Raw genomic sequence first — 13429 nt, forward strand, 5'->3', positions numbered from 1 at the left:
TACTTAAACTGGTCAACTAATCCTCTCCTTTTGTCTCAGTTTACTCAACCCACCCTCACTTCCCCCTTTCCCATGCATTTAGCTTCCTGCCTCATCCCCCCTCCTTTTATCCTCTCGCTCGTTCAGACTTGTGTCTACCAACTGGGCCTTAAACAGCACCTGAGACAGGTCCTCGTATTTTCCTCATATCGTTGAACCTTTGATCTGTTGTAGTGTGGTCCTTCCTAGTGAAACCATTTTGTGTTAGCCACGTTACCAAGTAGGCTTAAAAGAGGTCAAAGGCTCTGTTTCTTTGTCCTGCCCATCTTTATACTTTCTCTTTATGAACTGACTTGAAAATACATGTGTTGCTAAAAGACTCAAAACAAGTCAGCTTTATTTAAAAGACTAAGAATCTACAGCCATGCTAATGACAAAGCTAACATGCTGATGGTAACCATGTTGGTTTAGCATGTTGGCACCCTAACATTTCTTTAATTAGGACTAAACACAACTCAATACAACTGAGTCTAATGAGAATTTCCTTAGCTGCTCATAAACCAAATGAATGAACAAATGAAATTTCTGACCTGATGGTGGCGCTAAATGAAAAGTCGGGATTACAATTCATCTTAAAGGGAGCATAAATGTCTGTACTAAATTTCCTGACAATGTGTCCAATAGTTGGCAAAACATTCCACTAAAAGACAAAACTGTCAAGTTGTAGAACAGTCTGTCGATCACTGAAGTCAGTATGAGTCATTCTCAGGGGACCATGAATGTCTGTATGAAATCAATCAATCAATAATTGTCCAAACTATTACTGTTTATTTCAAGGATTGAGGGAGACATTTAACATCTTAGAATAATAAAGTGGTGTACACAGTATAGTTACACGCTACACAGAATGTGTAGATCCTCATTAATTCAGCCTTAATTAATTCAACAAGGTCAGAGTTAGCTTTGATCAGATGCAGAGGTGAGGACAATGAATTCCTCCCTGCCTGTGGTGCAACATGTCTCCATTTAAAAAACATGGGTTAATGTAAATGGCTCGTGACCCATGAGCCCCTCAGATGTGTAGATCTGCTCTCTGCTCACATACATATTAACCAATACAGTGAATTACACACAACAAGCCATTTGCTCTTTTAACTAAAGCCTTTTTATTGATTCAGGTAAGAATTCGTCACAATACAGAGGTGTGCACCAACAACACCAACTTCCTCTATTTCTTTTCCTGGCTGAAAGTGTCGCATCACTTGGTTGACATTCGCATGACATGTTTGACCATATTTCCGATGCCATCAAAGATGTAGTGATAGTGATAATCTGTTTCCCACATGAAGGAAGGAGTGCTGACCACCTTGTTCTTCTCATCCACATAGGCTTCGTAAAAGAAAGGGTTAAGGTCAAAAAGCAGGAGCAACTTCAGATCATAAACAATGACAAAATGGTCATAAATCTGTGAGGATTCAGTCAACCGATAGCAAAAACAACAACTCTGAAAGGATATGTATGGCTCTCGGACATTGTGGCGAGCGCCCATGCTCTTCACAGCCTGCACCATGTTTGTGTGAGGCCAGTTCCCCCAGCGAGTGTTTTCGTCCCGCTCGTAGCCCATGGTCACCTCGATGCTGGGCAGCACGCGGCAGGCCAGCAGCGGAGCCATGCTGGCCAGTCTGAAACAAGAGCAGACTGTGAGTTGAGGTTTTTACTAAATCAAGATTAGGGGACCAGACTGATCAGGGTGTGAGCATAATTGCCTTACCAGTATTAAACAGGAGAGATTCACAGCCTGAAAAAGAAAGGCTGTCCCAGTATAAATCACCGGGACAGCAGTGTGAAGCTCAGTGTGTACTTAGAAAACTACTATTACTGACCAAAAGTATGAGGCAAGATTACAGCTTCTCAGCTGTTTATCCCCATTTGTCCATAAACCAGCAATCGTGGGATACATTTGATCAAACAATATCATTTAAATCCCCCACACACCTACAGTATGGTCCACTCACACAGGGGATTTCACACATGACTGATATCTCTCTCATTCATCTGTTGTTTTGATTTGATAATTGACAGTAGAATCAGGCAGGAAACATGGGGAGAGACTGAGGAGAATGACATGCGACAAAGAACCGAAATTGAACCAGAGATGTGGGAGAACCTACATCTTAAACTGTCCTCATAAAGAGATGTAGTTTGGTGACCTCACATTATTCCTCCCAACTTGAACCTAAGCAGAGGTCTAATCTGCTAAAGTGAAAACACCTGAGTGTCTTTAGATAAATACAGGTGCTGTTTTATGCCTGTAGACTTCTTGGTATTTATTGACGATATTATCAACACTACAGTCCAGTCGCAACTTGTGGTCTCCGTATGGTGTAGATTTTACTGTGCAGCAGGAATTTTGACTTCATTGTAGGAAAAGTGTTACTAATAACATAAACGATGGGTTTGTTTCTTCCCCATATTTTACAGAAAGTAGACCACTGAGACAGATACTTAAGTTAATGCATCAAGCAGATGAACAAAACACACAGACGTGCAGTGAGCTAAGTTCAACTGTTTACTGCTTTTTTAATCAAAGCAGTTATTTAACACTAATGACTTCTGCTGACAGCACATGCAAAGGTCTGCTGAGGTTTAAATTCAGTACAGTCTGTGTGATAATGAAGAGCAATTGATTGTCAGCCTGAAGCACTTCACAGACACTGAACACTAGACTCCATCTATTAACAAAAGGTTCAAGTGCAAACTTGCTGATTTCAGCTGAATCTTAAAAATAATTTTTGAGTTAAGGGTGCCTCCATTGGGCCTCTTTCACACAAGACATTTTGACTTGTCATAGTAGGAACAGCACAGGTGTTTCTAATGACACTAATGAACACTCTGTTCTATTCAAGTGTGACAGCGAGCAAGCCAGCAAGATAAGAGGACCCCGAAATCATAGCAGCTGAGTGGAATTCATACATCAATCATTTCATTATTTACACCTGTGCTTTTCCTTTCTGAGAAAAAAAGGCCTCTAGATTTACATTTTGTCTTTCATATTCCTAAATCAAGGAGGAGTGAAACACTGATGAAATCAGAGGAAACACATGAGGGGAGGAGCTGCAGCAGGAGGGTTTGTGCTGTGGAGGAGCTGCAGAGAAGCGGTAGAATTTGCCACCGGGAGCTAAATTATTGCTTTGAGAAAGATAGTCTTATTACAAATGTATACACTGCTTGTCTTTTGTTTTTGTTTTTTTGGAAGATGAACACATTTCAAGACAACAATTACAGCTCTGATAAAACAGAGGGTGCATGTATCCGTCTCCTGTCTGCAGCAGCAACGTGTTAATCACAGTAATACTTTATACTGACTCCTACATTACACAGCAATGTCTGCTTTGCTCATATTTTTCTTATCACTTGTAGGGTAGAACAAGAATTCTCATTGTTGGCAACATTTCAATGTCACGACGTTGCAGTATGTACTAAAAGTAAAAAGAAGAAGTATGCGATTTGGCACACCGTCTCCCTTTCCTGTAATCCTGCATCTGCTGTCATCTCAGACCTGCCATTCTGCACGTGGCCACCAGGTGTCCCCTCATCTGTCACCTGTCTCCCCAGGTGCCCTCCCTCGTCGCCTCATAGCTCTACGTGTGCCGACATAGTAGCCAAAGGATCAGTCGCGCTCCATCACATCACATACTGTATGTTGCATCAGTGTCATTTTGTCCTACTCGCTTTAACCCCTCGGGATTTGGCGCATGTGACTGCCTTCATGTTGCCCACTGTAAGATTTCCTCTAATGTTACCTCACAGAAGATCAGGTGAGGCGCACCTGATTATCTGTGTCTGCTGAGATCAGCGAGAGGAGAGCCAACGAGGAGATTTATCAGCAGATAGCCTCTTAAGTGGTGCATCAACTTGCAACTTGTCTCTTTCTTAGCTTTGCTTCGCTTATTTGATGCAATGCAGATTTGTATTAGTCATCAGATTTGCTTTTTTTTGCATATTTTGGGGATTTGTTTTGTGTATATTTTGTGAATGTTTGTCATGAATGTTGGCACAGTGGTTTTTAGAGGTAGTCTGTGTGCTAAAAGTAAACATTTATTTTCTGGGAAACACTGTACTGACTATGTGAAAGTAATTTACATTTGTTATGTTAATGGTGTGTATTGTAATGTAACTATTAATAATAATGATAATAATAACAATATTATATATTGTATCCAAACTTAATAACTCTTTTTAAATGTTAAACAACATTTGTCAATGGTTAACCCATTTATGTATTTCTATTTATTTAACTACATCTAGAAACAGCCAAGTATTCATTGTCTTCATGCTTTTTTCCTTTCCACAGTTGCCTCAATGTCCCAATTCCATTACAGGGATCCTTTAAATCTCGTGTCTTTATCTAGTTTAATGTAATCTTATGTAATCTGATTTACAGTGTGGTACGAACCAGTGACAGACTGCAATTTTGCCTTATGTTTGGATTTAAAATGTGAATTCTAAGTCGAAAAAAAAAGCCACAATGTCGCATGCTGCTGCCCTAATACTTAAACCTATTGATTGTACATAAGTGGAGTTACACAGTATTGCTCCTTCAGTACTGATAGATTAAACAGCGACCAAATGATACATACCCAATAGGCTTGCGTGAGCGGTGGAACTCTTTAAGCACCCTTTCCACATCATTGTGCAGCTTGCAGTCTTTGCCGTCCTTCACAAAAGAGGATCTAAAGAGTTGAGCATCACGTACTGATATTAGTTCATCCATCTTTATCATGCCAGCTCGTATTTCACACTATACAGTCTCATATTTCATTAATTCTCACAGATTCTTGGTGACGCCGTGGCCTCCAGGAAAGATGATTGCATCAAAGCTGTTGACGTCCAGCTTGGACAGGTCTTGCATTTGCATCTTTTCTTGACCATGACTGAAGCGAGCTGATTCCATCATCATGTTCCTATGTGACGGCCAGAAATAATCATAAATACTACCTTATGGAATTAATCAAGTCAGGTGGGTAAACATATGTTTAATAAGCCACTGGACCCGTATATGATCCTGCTCCAGCTGAAAGTCCATCAGTATTTCCTAACAAGCCTACCGGTTCTCCCCAGAGCCAGGCTGCTTCTTCATGTGGTCCATCACATGCATTTGCTGTTGATTTGGAGCAAACATCTGGAAGCGAGCACCGTTACGGCTCAGGTGGTACATGGTGCTGAGGACAGAGGTGTAAATTACCATCTCTGCATGGTGATATGTGAAATCCTGCAATGTGTGAAATCCTGATACTCACTATACTCCCTCATGGACATCAGTCCCATCCCACCAGCCACATCCAGAGAAAACCTGGATTACATTGTGATTCACAAATCACAATAATGCCCACACGAGTCATTTAACTCTTTTCATCGGCCACATATTGGTACGGTTCACTTACCACTGCAATGTTGGTATTTCCCCAGTTGCCATAGTCACCCTGGTGAACAAAGCAGGCAGGCTGGCGAGAGAAAACAGCCAGTGTTTGTTTTGACAGCAAAGTCCTGGATGCCAGCATGATTTAGCCTTAACCTTACTGCGTCAGGAGGAAAATGTAAAAGTTTGCCACAGAGCCTGAAGACTTTGAATGGTAGTAAAATGTATCTCGCTGTGCCCGTATATATACCACCTGAGAGGGACGCTCAGGTGACGTTCCCACGTAAGCTCAATTATCTGAGAATAGCATTTGCTTCTTTGCCTTGAATGGACTATTCCTCTGCTCAACACCCTTCCTGTTTAATACCTTGTTTATTCACCTGATTAACTTAAGTCATTTGGCCACTGAGTGACTCTTAAGCTCAGAGTATTCTAAACATGAAGTTCTTTAACCCATGAAATATCTTGACCCATTTAGAAGGCAACCCTTAGCATTGTATTTAGATGAAGAAAGCTGCAGAAATAAATGCAAACTATGTTATTGATAGTTTTACATGTTGGAGCAGTTGACTGGTATCTTTTACACAACCCTCTGCATCCATGTGCAGTTTCTTGAAAATGCTGGTTGGTGTATTTGAATATGGTAGGAGGGGATGTGATGCCTTTACATAGTACAAGGCATACTGTATGCCCTTTAAAGTCCATTAGGTTGTAAGGCTCTTACTCGCCGTAATGCCATGTTCAGTCTACGATGTCTAGACAGTAAACCCTGAAATACCCTGGTCAGACGGAAATGTCAAAGTCAATATACTGTTTGATCAAATCTACAGCTCTCACCTCAGGGCTGCATTTGGTGAAGGAGTTCTAATTAGTGAAGAACCCAAGAATGTACAAATGACAAACACGAGGCAAAACTATGGCATTAATCTTTATTATGACCACTTTTTTATGTAGAAACAATCAATATTTACATACTGGTGAAGAAAGCATATGACAATTTGAGAAACAAAATGGAGAAAACAATAAACAACCAACTAGTCACCACATCAATCACAATTTTAAGCCTCAGCTGGCTGCGAGATGTTCTCATACGATTCTGCCTGAAGATTTTAAATTTGCACACGAAAGAACTCATGCATAAAACAAACACATACTGAAACGGTCACATATGGTAATCACAAAGTACAAATAAGGTTTCTTTTTAAAAATCAAATACAAGAAACACGACACGACCAACTTATGCAGTGAGGTTCCTGTTACTAAATGTCTCTTATTTTGAAACATTCATACATGTTTCTCAATTTCTCCGTGGCTGTTCGCACCCCAACACACACACACACACTACATGCCATGACCCTTTTTAAAACACCACAAAGAGGGGTCACATTGGGACAATTTTCTTATTTCAAGTAAAGATGTGATTAACTAAGACTAAACCAGTGACGGGTGTCTACCAAGCAAAAGAAAAGAAAGAAAGTCTGAACAGACAACTAAATAATAAATAATCGGGTCCATTTGATAATTTATATGAAAGAAATGTCTAAAAAAAAATCCTAGTGTATTTCTGCATTTTTTTTATGCATCAGGAAAATAAAATCATACACACGGCAAGCATATCAAAAATAAAAACATAATGATGCTTAAGAAAGCTCCATTGACAATCCAACTGACAGCAACACAACTGCTGCCGGTCTGCCGACAGCCTCGGTACTGTAATTGGCACTGATCTGGCTGCGGCTGTCTCATCAATTACTTCCGATGATCCATGTTGATCACTCCTTGCCGTTTAGCTTGCTTTACATGTAAGAACCAATTCCTAAAACCCATTTACATGCAGATCACTAACAACTTCAGTGGTGAAAGTAAGAATCGTCTCCTAAATGTCTGCCACCACAAAAGAAAGCTTTCATGCACCCAAGCACTGTCAGTCAAGGAGTTTGTGCACCAACTGTGCACGCTGTGTTCATTATGGAGAGTATTTGCAAAGATATCCATTTGATAAGAGTGGGGTTTGCTCATCGAGCCAATAGCCGTGCTGAGAAAGAAGCGAGGGTTAACAAGGCCAGTCTGGCCGGCTTTAGGGCGTGTAGGCAGGCGGTGGCTGAAACTGATTGGCAATGTCATAGTCAGCGGGAAAGGTTTCACTGCTGTCCTCCATCTCCGAGAGCAGCACTAAGGCCTGCTCCTCCTCCTCGGTGGGGTAATGGCGCAGCAGGTTCGCGGCTGTGGCGAGGATAGAGGCTCCGCCCGCGCCTGCCACCAGGTAGAAACTGATGGCAAAAGTGACGTATATGAGAGAGCCGTGGTACTTTTTGTGTTGCTGCTGTAGAGACAGGATGAGCTCCGAGGCCCAGTAGCAGAAGCCTATGACGGTGGCACACTGCAACACTGATGAGAGACAAACAAAACAGTTAGGTTAGCCAAATGTGACAAACTGCCTTTTCTAAATGAAAAGAAGGGATCTGAAAAGAGTGAAAGATCAATACCTGTGAGAATATGTGCAAATGCATATCTGCGTGTGATCTTTAGGGCAGGGTGTTTGGGTCCAAACACATCCAAGAGGAAAGCAATCAGACTGCACAGGATGCCCAGGAAACAGAAGGCAGCAATCACCCTCATCAGCAAGATGGTCTGTGGATTCATACAGTAATCTGGAGGACACAGAGCCATTACAAGTGAGATACCGGACTCATATACATCATCTGCAAGGTTTTATTGCACTAGTGCTGGTCCTCACCGTCCAGAAGTTTGGGGTCAATGTACCCCAGGACATCTGCCACCCCCAGCTCTTGTCTCGGACAGGTGCCTCCATGAACCCGGAGCCAGGCCGGTTCTGCGAGCGCCGTGCACAGCGCTGTGATGGACAGAGCTCCCGGCAGAGCCGACACCAGGCTCCGCTCCGGCTGCTTGGGCAGCGAGGTGCCCCCTCTCCTCCTCCGGCCTCCGGGGACAGCAGAACCCGGCGGGGCATACATGGTGCTTCAATCTCCCTTTAGATTCGCTGTATTGTCGGTTTCCTGTTATTTACTGAAACGCACTAAACGATCCGTTGGTAAGGTCGGCCAACTGACCGGTTCAAAATAAAACAGTTAGCCGGTACAGCTAACGTTACCTGGGCGATGATGACGGATGACAGCTGTCCGGGCGCTTTTGTTCACTTTCGTATCTAATGTTTCCAAACGACGCGTGAACTTAAAACTAGCTGCTTGATACAAACAGGATAAAGTGTTTGACTCACGGGCAGACAATGGACTGATGGCCTTTAGGCCTGTTAGCTCTGCCGTTAGCGTGCGAAGCTCGCTCACGTCTAACGACAAATGTCATAAAAAGTAAACGTTATGGTAACAAACCAGATGAACGACAACCTATCAACTAATATAGCAAACTATTCTAATGGAAAAAATGGCCACCTATTCGATACAGAAAACAAAGACAAAACAAAACAAAAGGCAGCTTACGCTGGCTTCCTGTAAAATATTAACTTCCTTGTTCACACCATTCTTCTTCGTTGCTTCAATAAGCTGCAGTCTAAGCGCGAGAGGCGACCAGTGCTCCCACCTACTGATTATACAGCTAAACAACAGCTTTAAGTACGCTATTCTACATTATAAACCTAACAATTTGTATTGCGATTATGTGAAAGCATACTATTTTATAAGTCACATACTTAAAGGTGGAGGGAATTAGTGCTTTTTGATGGGTTAGCGCCACCGTGTGGACCTTTCTAACGTTTTTTTTATTTGAGCTTTTAACTGCTGAACCTTAAGGTCTAAAATCAACTTTGCTGTTAAAAATATAAACATAAAAAATTGTCATAGTATAGTATGCCATGGGAAATAATCATTTACAATGTCATTATAAATGTAATAAAATATTATAGTATAATATGCCATAAAAATGTAATTAAAATATCATAGTATACTATGCCAAACTATCACATTATTTCATATAAAGGTGTTGTAGCTCAATGAAAAACGGTATTGTTAATTATCATGACATACTAAACTAAGACATGTTGTACACTTTATGCCATACTACACTATGACATATTTATGGCATTCTATACTGTATTTTAATAAAATGTTATGGCATATTGCACAATGATTTTTTTTCTCCGCATGCTATATTTTTACATTTTAATGTACTATGATATGACTTTTTAAAATATAATTTCATTGCATACCACATACTAAACTATGATATAGTATGACTTTTGTATGACGTCTACAACAACAACTACTACTAGAAGACATTTCAGTCACAAAGGAAGGTCACTTTCTCTTTACTGAATGTGGCCCCTGTTTAGAAAAGCTGTACTGTGTACTTCATCAGGATGCCACAGTCAGACACTTCTCATTACATGCAAATAAAATCAAAAAGACACGCAAAGCTGCTCCCCGTAAACTACACACATTGTATAAAGACAATAATGAACACACTCACAAATGTTTTTTCCCGTACAGCCCCATACAGTACAGTATGAGTGGGTAATAACAAAGTTATGTTTTTAGTGTACCAGGGAAGGTATATTCAGACCTAGAATGCACAGAGGGTAAAAAGATGTAATGCACTTTATTTATAGATAAAGGCTAAGAACATGCTGCAAATATATATATATATATATATATATATATATATATATATTTATATATATATACTGTATATATATTACAGACGGATGTAATCATGCAGGACCAAAAGACAATAAACTAATCATTAAATAAAATAATCAATATTTGGTACAATATTTTGTTATTTTGAGACGACAATCACCAAAAATAATAGATTTTTCCATGTTTGATGCTGAAAGCAATGATAATCCATGTAATGTATTATATATTTATGATATATTAACATAACACGCAAAATAAACCTGTCAAGTGAAGCAAACTTGTTGTGTTTTCTCAGAAAAACAGGTTTACGATAGTGGATATAGGATCTAATCTCTGATCGCCTCCGCAGAAGGTGGCGGTAATGCACCTAAATACGCTGGTAGTCGACCGCTTTTAAAACCACAAAAGAAGAAGAAGAAACAAGCAAAGATGGCGGCGTTTCCGACATGGTTGTTTTTGTGAACTTTTGTACTTTGTTCCTTGCTGCAACTACATTCCTTTGCAATTTGTCTTCAAGTTGACACATCGCTGTTGATCAGCACAGAAGCGCTGCATGTCTGAACGGGTCGTTGTGACACAGCGTCTTGGTGTCCGTTAAATTAACTGATCTCTCTCACGTCCGTTAACTGTTAACTGTCAGCGGTGACGGAAATAAGAAGACGGTGACAGACGGGCTCAGAAACTGGAATAACGATTCTATATCTATATCTATATCTATAGATATATATATTGGCAGCTCCGACATGAAGCAGGATCTGACCCTGGTTCAGAGGCTGAACGCACACCCGGACTCCCGATGCTGGTTCGTCAGCTGGAGCCCAACCGGGACGCTGCTGGCCTCATGTGGGGGCGACAAGGCCATCCGGATATGGGGACGAGAGGGTGAGTTTACAACTAAATAAACAGTGAGTTGAGTTGATACAAATCCAATAGTATCGCAATTTATTGATTAAAACTAATAGTCAAATAACATAGTAAAAAAAATTCCATTGCACATGAACGTTAAAGGAAGTAAAGTTGATGTCATTGCTCTTATGTTTAAGTTATATTCTTGAAGTTATATAGAATTACACGACTTCTTACTAGTTTGCCTTCACTCCCTGCATTCCCCCTCTTGGGGCTGATCAGAAAAAGTATAATAAAGGTGATGTTTTATGTTTCTATCATCCACTTTACTTAATAATCTTCTACTTCTATTATGAGTAAATCAAACTTTAAATACTGCTATGTGCGTTTTGTATATAGTTCTTTGGAGACATTGACTTGTTATTCAGGGGATATAAATCAAATCTAATAATCTAAATGACCTGTCATTGGTACAGGTTAGAGTTTGGTGATATGGATTAAATCCTCTATGTGTTTATGTATCGAGTTTCTGGAAAATGTAATAGAGCAACCATTTGTTGGATGAAATAACCAGAGGGGAACTTCTGTTTGGGCTAATCCAGTACTTTAAAAATCCAAATCACGTCATCACATGGATGCACAGATCCTGTAAATCCATAAAGCGGTCTTGCTCACTGATTTTTATCTGCCTCCATATAAACAGTATGACTTCTCTCTTTACAGGTGACTCTTGGATATGTAAGAGTGTGCTTCAGGACGGACACCAGCGCACCGTGAGGAGAGTGGCCTGGTCTCCCTGTGGGAACTATCTGGCCTCTGCCAGCTTCGATGCAACCACTTGTATCTGGAAGAAGAAGAACGACGAGTTTGAGGTTAGATGATATATTTAATCTTCACTTTTGAATATGCTGCACCCTCGTAGATTTTACCCAGAGTTTCACCCTGTCTTCTAGAGTTTGACCGTGTTAGAGGGACATGAAAATGAGGTCAAGTCTGTGGCGTGGGCGCCTTCAGGGAATCTGCTGGCAACATGTAGCCGAGACAAGAGCGTCTGGGTCTGGGAAGGTTTGTGTTAAACTACGCTCAGATGCAAGGCATGAAAAGCAAACCTAGTGCTCTGTGCCTCTTCTCATGTCGATGTAAATGACTCTCCCTTTGCGTTTCACAGTGGATGAAGAAGATGAGTACGAGTGTGTTACCGTTGTGAACTCTCACACACAAGACGTCAAGAATATTGTGTGGCACCCGACACAGGAGGTAGGTTACCCTCTGCTCTGTGCGCCTGAATGATTTCTCAATATGTCGCGCCGTTATCTGACTGTGTATTTGTTCATATGTTCATACAGCTCCTCGCTTCAGCCAGCTACGACAACAACGTTTGCATTTACAAGGAAGAGGATGATGACTGGGAGTGCCGGGCCACCTTGCAGGGACACACATCCACAGTCTGGAGTTTGGCTTTTGACGCCACTGGACAGAGGCTGGCCTCCTGCAGCGACGACCGCACCGTGAAGATTTGGAAAGAGTTTCCTCTTGAAAGTGGTACTAAGCATTAGTCTCATTATAAAATGCTTCATCCAATCAATGACTAAACTACATTTTATGTAGATTTGACATTTTTTCCAACACATGACTAAAATCATGTGGTTTAGTTTGTCAGAAATTAAATTGACAAAGTTTATACAACCCTAACTTCACTACTTTTTGTCAAAGTGGACAGATGCTGGTGGACTGTCTTGTTCTCAAACTGTTTTTGTTTCCTGCTCTGCTTGTTGAACAGGAGACTTATCGTGGAAGTGTGTTTGCACTCTGTCTGGGTATCATGGACGAACAGTGTATGATGTCTCCTGGTAAGAAATCCAATTTGTATATATTGTTTGGGCATAATGCACTCTGAGCCGTTTGTACCCTCGGGTTGTTGAGATCAGTCTGCTTGTCCATTAAGATGAACTCATCGCCACATTCTCTGCCCCTTCATGGAATACTATACATCTATTTATCCATATTTGATGTGGCATGATACCAGTTAATTGATCTCATTGTCACACGTCTGCACGCGTTAGTCATCTTATTCGATCAAACTGCAACGTTTATCCTTGTTCAGGTGTCGGCTGACTGGCGCCCTGGCTACTGCCTGTGGCGACGATGCGGTGCGAGTGTTCAAGGAGGACGAGACGGCCGATCCGAACCAGCCCGTGTTCTCGCTGTCTGCTCAGGCGACCAAAGCTCACAGCCAGGACGTCAACTGTGTCGCCTGGAACCCAAAGGAGGCGGGACTCCTGGCCTCCTGCAGCGACGACGGCGAGATCACCATCTGGAGGTTCCAAGACGAAGACTGAACACAACGGGCCTCTCACTGAACAAGACGTTATAGCGAGCACCACTGGGGACTGTGCGGTCCAGAGGTCAACGCAGAAATATTGTTCATTCAGCTTTTCTAGATAGCTCGGCAGGATTCAGCTTGATGTTACGGTGCATAAACATGTCTAAACTGAATGCTTCTCTTTTGTTCTGTAAGTCTACATATTTCTTTTCAAGAGCTCGACATTGATGTTTATATAAAAAAAACATA

The 13429-nt window shown here is 41.3% G+C and overlaps 3 protein-coding genes across 3 annotated transcripts; 1 reads left to right on the forward strand and 2 right to left on the reverse strand.

Moving 5' to 3' along the window:
- Positions 1-1237: 1237 nt before the first annotated feature.
- Positions 1238-5540, reverse strand: gatd3l (glutamine amidotransferase class 1 domain containing 3, like; the record flags this gene model as incomplete). Its single annotated transcript, XM_079160744.1, has 6 exons — positions 1238-1661; positions 4620-4712; positions 4812-4943; positions 5088-5201; positions 5280-5332; positions 5424-5540. 6 exons carry the CDS (start codon positions 5538-5540, stop codon positions 1238-1240), a joined length of 933 nt encoding a protein of 310 aa, XP_079016870.1.
- Positions 5541-6319: 779 nt separating this feature from the next.
- On the reverse strand, positions 6320-8889 carry tmem127 (transmembrane protein 127). The gene is made up of 3 exons (XM_079160897.1): positions 8136-8889; positions 7885-8049; positions 6320-7786 (listed from the first exon to the last, which is right to left on the reverse strand). The coding sequence occupies exons 1-3, from the start codon at positions 8371-8373 to the stop codon at positions 7476-7478; spliced, it is 714 nt and encodes a 237-aa protein (XP_079017023.1). The 5' UTR covers positions 8374-8889; the 3' UTR covers positions 6320-7475.
- Positions 8890-10429: 1540 nt separating this feature from the next.
- On the forward strand, positions 10430-13397 carry ciao1 (cytosolic iron-sulfur assembly component 1). The gene is made up of 7 exons (XM_079160894.1): positions 10430-10893; positions 11581-11729; positions 11811-11922; positions 12026-12114; positions 12204-12399; positions 12638-12707; positions 12962-13397. The coding sequence occupies exons 1-7, from the start codon at positions 10755-10757 to the stop codon at positions 13194-13196; spliced, it is 990 nt and encodes a 329-aa protein (XP_079017020.1). The 5' UTR covers positions 10430-10754; the 3' UTR covers positions 13197-13397.
- The last annotated feature ends 32 nt before the right edge of the window (positions 13398-13429 follow it).

Source organism: Pholis gunnellus (assembly GCF_910591455.1).
Source record: "Pholis gunnellus genome assembly, chromosome: 6".
NCBI lineage: Eukaryota > Metazoa > Chordata > Actinopteri > Perciformes > Pholidae > Pholis > Pholis gunnellus.

Excerpts from the sequence above, each read along its gene's own strand:
- tmem127 (XM_079160897.1), bottom strand. The coding sequence starts at position 8,373 with ATGTATGCCCCGCCGGGTTCTGCTGTCCCCGGAGGCCGGAGGAGGAGA. Across the intron at positions 8,050-8,135 it reads TGACCCCAAACTTCTGGACG|ATTACTGTATGAATCCACAG; the intron begins GTGAGGACCAGC and ends TGTGTCCTCCAG. Across the intron at positions 7,787-7,884 it reads ATTTGCACATATTCTCACAG|TGTTGCAGTGTGCCACCGTC; the intron begins GTATTGATCTTT and ends GTCTCTCATCAG.
- ciao1 (XM_079160894.1), top strand. The coding sequence starts at position 10,755 with ATGAAGCAGGATCTGACCCTGGTTCAGAGGCTGAACGCACACCCGGAC. Across the intron at positions 12,400-12,637 it reads AGAGTTTCCTCTTGAAAGTG|GAGACTTATCGTGGAAGTGT; the intron begins GTACTAAGCATT and ends CTTGTTGAACAG. Across the intron at positions 12,708-12,961 it reads ACAGTGTATGATGTCTCCTG|GTGTCGGCTGACTGGCGCCC; the intron begins GTAAGAAATCCA and ends ATCCTTGTTCAG.